The sequence below is a fragment of the Limanda limanda genome, chromosome 13 (assembly GCF_963576545.1).
Source record: "Limanda limanda chromosome 13, fLimLim1.1, whole genome shotgun sequence".
In the NCBI taxonomy this organism is placed as follows: domain Eukaryota; kingdom Metazoa; phylum Chordata; class Actinopteri; order Pleuronectiformes; family Pleuronectidae; genus Limanda; species Limanda limanda.
Window position 1 is genome coordinate 10,139,284 of NC_083648.1, and position 5,080 is coordinate 10,144,363.

Sequence of the window (5,080 nt, forward strand, 5' to 3'; positions counted from 1 at the left end):
TGAAGATTTTCATGACATGGAACTAAAATAAAAAATGTTATGTAATTAAAGGATCAACTATGACTTACAGGTTAATGAATGATATGCTACATCAGTACATTATCGCAATGTGTGGGAGTCTCAACTGTCTTTTTATTGTGTTGCCTGCAACTGCTCTGAGTTATGCTGTGGACAAGTGGTACAGGATGTGGTGAATTACATTTCATCTACAAACGATGTGCCAGATTGGTTGATGCTGGGAAATCATTACCTAATGTATTTGTCATCTTTTGAGCCTTATCCCCACGAGATTCTTAAAGTCACAGCAAATCTGGAACATTTGTAGTTTCTGTTTACTGCAAATCTAGAGTGAGATGAGAGACTGCTTTTTGTTTTTTTACAAGGGGGGAGAGACAAAGGCAAACAGCTCCTAATGCGAACCTCATGTGTGTAACATTTATGCAGCTGGTTGGCTGTTCATGGAAAATTCTCTTTTTCCCTGATTATGCACATACCTGAATCTGATCCCAAAAGGGAGGAGCAACATTTCGCTACATAATGCAGGATGTGGAGCTTAACTCCTAATCACTCTGTGTCCGTTACAGGAATCAGTCATGGGACTGCTGCTACCGCTCCTTCTTGCTTTACTCTCCTGTTTGATTGGAGGACTCTACCTACTTGGTGTGTTTCGACAGCACCGACCAGGTGAACCCCCTTTGGATAAGGGGCTCATCCCTTGGCTGGGTCATGTCTTGGAGTTTCGCAAGAACACATTAAAATTCATCGAGAGGATGAAGCAAAATCACGGCGATGTGTTCACAGTGCAGCTGGGAGGGTGTTATATCACATTCCTTCAGGATCCCCTGTCGTTTGGGGCTTTTGTTAAGGAGAGTCGGGAAAAGCTGGACTTCAGACCGTTTGCTAAACAGCTGGTGCGCAGAGTGTTTGGATATGTGGCAGAGGGGGATGACCACAATGCTCTCGTGGTCTCCAGCAACAAGCACCTCAAGGGGGACGGCCTGAAGGTATTGACACAAGCTATGATGGATAATTTGCAGAATCTGATGGCTCATGAAATCGGCTCAGCAGCTGACCAAAGCAGCTGGAAAGAAGATGGACTGTTTATGTACAGCTACAATATCCTTTTCAGGGCCGGTTACTTATCTCTGTATGGCAATGCATCTCCCAAGTCAGAAGAAAGTGAGGAGAAAGCCAAAGAGAAAGACAGAGCGGAATCTGAAGCCTTGTTTAAAGAGTTTCGTAAATATGACCAACTCTTCCCCGACCTGGCTTACGGGGTCCTCTCACCGAGAGAAAGGGTGAAAAAACAGAGGCTGATGGATCTATTCTGGAACACTCTGTCAGTGCAGAAGATGAAGATGAAGAACGACATCAGTGGCTGGATCTGGGACATGCACCAGTATCGAGAGGAGAATGGTATGAAGGACTCAATGATAAGCAGATACATGTTTGTGCTTCTTTGGGCCTCTCAGGGCAACACAGGGCCAGCTTCATTCTGGCTGCTCCTCTTCCTCATGAAACACCCAGAAGCCATGAAAGCAGCGAAGGAAGAGATTGATAAGGTTCTGAAGGAATCAGGGCAGGAAGTCAGACGTGGTGGCCCTTCTATCAACCTGACCTTTGAAATGCTGAAGGAAACACCCATCCTGGACAGTGCTTTGGAAGAGACCCTCCGCCTCTGTGTTGCACCTGTCCTCACCAGAGCTGTGCTCCAGGATATGACCCTCAAGATGGCAGATGGGCGTGAATATATCATCCGCAAAGGTGACAGATTGGCTATGTTTCCTTATTCTGCTGTTCACACTGACCCAGAGATCCACCCTGACCCACATTCATTCAAATATGACCGCTTTTTGAATCCTGATGGGAGCAAGAAAACAGACTTTTACAAGAATGGGCAGAAGGTGAAGTTTTACACCATGCCCTGGGGCTCTGGGGTCTCCATGTGTCCCGGGCGTTACTTTGCCTCTAATGAGATGAAGCAGTTTGTTTTCCTGGTGTTGGCCTACTTTGAGATTGAGCTAAAGAATCCTGAGGAGAAGATACCTGAATTCGACTTCAGCCGATGGGGCTTTGGATCCATGCAGCCTAACAGAGAGGTCCAGTTTCGATACCGACCAACATTTTAAACCCAACTAATCATTTTGACATGTCAGTCAAAACATTTTTTTGATTTTGATCAAGTCTTTAAGCTGTCATTTGAAAATTATGTTTCTGATGAATGTTGGATTTCACTATGATGTTTTATCTTTATTATTGTACCAGTGATAATCACATTAAGTGTGTCAGTAAAATGTGTTTAAATATTTTGTGCGAAAAATACATTTCCAACCTAAATATCAGTTCATCTAAATAACAGTTGATATGACAAATTTTGTGTTTCCTTAGTCAGGTTTACTCAGATACAAGAAAATAAGCTGTTACGTGTGTTTTCTTTAGTAGCATCTAGCATCATTTAGCAAGTCCTATCTGTTGAATGTCAGGGAACTGGTTTCAAAGGAATGATCAGAAGATAAAGGTTAGGTTTTATTTGGGAAAGTCATCTGTCAAAAAACAGCACCTGTAGTGACTATAACATGTGTGCTGATTTCTGAAAATGATGACATGTTGATTTAATGTGAGTGGAGTAGAAAGAAAATAAATTTGTCTTTGATAAATGAGTAACACATGTATTCATCATGTCTCAAGATAAAAATCACTTTGTAAACATCTTTTACTCAGCTAACTATTAGCTAAAGATAGTTCAGAGCTCTGGCCACCTGTGAACAGGTTTGTCTGGTGCTGCTCATTCCTCCATCACGCTATCAATGTTATTGGCTTTTATTCTGTTTGGAAGAGTTCATCTCCACAAAAACCTCCTGTAGTTATTTCACACACGCACCACTGTTCTTTACTCAACTCAAGAGCCCCCATGAAAATAATGCATCAGAGCATACTATTTGTTTTGCTCCCATGCTTCGAGAATAAATTAACATGCAGGGAAAAATATACATTTACATTAATATTAACTTAAATCTTAGGTGGATCTTAGTTTTCCCTCTCAATTTGGCTCCATGCAGTGTGACACTATTTAAAATGTAAACATCAATCAAATTTGAACCTTTAATACCCGTTGAGTCATGTCAAATGTCACACACATGCAGGTCTCTCTATAGTTGTGAGGACATTCATTGACCTGATGCATTCCCCAGCCCCTTACCTTAACCTTAACCATCACAACTAAATGCCAATTGTGCCCCAACCCTAAATTCAATCTAATTCTAAGCCTAACCTAATCACTGGATTCCCGCCTAGGATGCTCCACCATGAGGTATAGAATAAGTTACAAGTGATAAGTAACATCTATTACCATGCTAACGGTTAGGCTGACAGTTACAGGGATGATCGTACTTTCTTTGCATGAACGTGGACTTCGGCCCTATAATGAAATGATAATGACGACTACTGGGTATTTTAAAAGGAAGTGTCAGAGAAGAACAAGGATTGCTTGTTGCATTTCTAATCTAGCCATTTTCTGTACAAACATAGGATAACGTATCCTGTTCAAACAACATTAAACAAACAAGGAAATAAGAGTCAAAGTTGAATCTTTAAATGAGACAGAGATGTTAACAGTTTGCCAGGAAAACATGTTTCTGTGCCATCTTACACTGCAATATGGCAAATTCAAAAAAACACTGAAATGAATAGTAAATAATTAACTCTTTTCATCAAACTAACCCCAATGTTACATTGGGGGACCTTACTGCAAATTAGCTGTGACGTTTGTGTGCAGTCAGTTCCTTCATCGGACAAAAAAATGTTACTCATTGACAGCCTGATTATTTCTGTCAGTTTTGGGGCTGTTATCTTTAACTGGTGAGTGACAACAGTCTACGGATCATTCACCTCAGTGGGTATCGGTGCAGTTTTACAAAATATTTGGAAAGCACTTGAGGATTCTGTGTTGTGTTAACATGACTACCATCTAGTGGATAAAATTGTCAACTAAGAGCAGAGAAAGATGAGCTCTAAACTAGTCTATAGATATCATTGCTAAAAGGTGGAGAATGCTAAATGATGCTAGATGCTCAATAGCTGACAGCTGATCACAGCTGGAGCACATGAGTCTGTGTCCTGCATGAACCAGCGCAATGCTTCATTTCAGTCAGGAACACTTCGTCATGAATTTATCATTTATTGCACAAATGGGAACACAGTTATGGCTCCATTCTTTGGAGACATGCAAAAACCCCTAAAACAATGTATATATATGTACAGAAATGTATTTCAAAACATATAATACAACAATGCAAGGCAATTGTAAAGAAATTACGGAAATTATTATCAATGATAATTAATCAGACAAATGTATTGTGATACACCACTACCTTAAATCAATGATACATTTATGGCAGCAGTATTCTGTCATCTTGTTTGTTATTTTAATGATGAAACTTCACTTTCTTCAAACAACTTGTAGTGCTGCCCTTAACTACATTTAGAATGTTGTGTTGTCATAGAATTTGAATTTGTTTTAGTTTGTGGTATTTCTTTGACTAATATCCAATGCATGCTTGTATTGTGTAACCTCCAGTTGTGTGATTTCCAGAGATGGATGAGGTACTGCTGTTAAAAGTGATGACTAAATATAAAAGACACTTACTCATCCCCTGAACAGTTAAACCTCTGACGTCGCTGTGTCGTAATCTCTTCTTACTTTTGCTGTCAGGGCCGTATTTAGTATTTTTTGGGCCCATGGAGAGATTTGGTTTTGACGTCCCCCTTCACATAAGAACCATTTAATCTGTAACATACAAAACATACACATATTGCATTCCATATTCTCTTTTCTCTATACATTAACATATTCACCAAACATTAAAAAGCTGTTTAATTCAATACAACAAGAATTTTATAAACCTCGTAAAAACAAAACTTACATACAGCTCCGCTGTTGCTTCTTTTGCAAGTTTCCAATGAGGTGTTAGAACCAGTAGGTGGTGCTCTATATAAAGGAAACCAACAGAGCAAACAGATGATAATGTACAGTATCATCTGTTAAAACTAACAGACAATAACAATGTGAGAGTCTTCTTAG

The 5,080-nt window shown here is 39.8% G+C and overlaps 1 protein-coding gene across 1 annotated transcript; it reads left to right on the top strand.

Moving 5' to 3' along the window:
• The first annotated feature begins 546 nt into the window (after positions 1-546).
• Positions 547-4,665, top strand: LOC133018449 (5-beta-cholestane-3-alpha,7-alpha-diol 12-alpha-hydroxylase-like). The gene has a single exon (XM_061084818.1). It carries the CDS (start codon positions 594-596, stop codon positions 2,127-2,129), a length of 1,536 nt encoding a protein of 511 aa, XP_060940801.1. The 5' UTR covers positions 547-593; the 3' UTR covers positions 2,130-4,665.
• Positions 4,666-5,080: the final 415 nt, after the last annotated feature.

Coding starts and splice junctions, on each gene's coding strand:
- LOC133018449 (XM_061084818.1), top strand. CDS start 594: ATGGGACTGCTGCTACCGCTCCTTCTTGCTTTACTCTCCTGTTTGATT.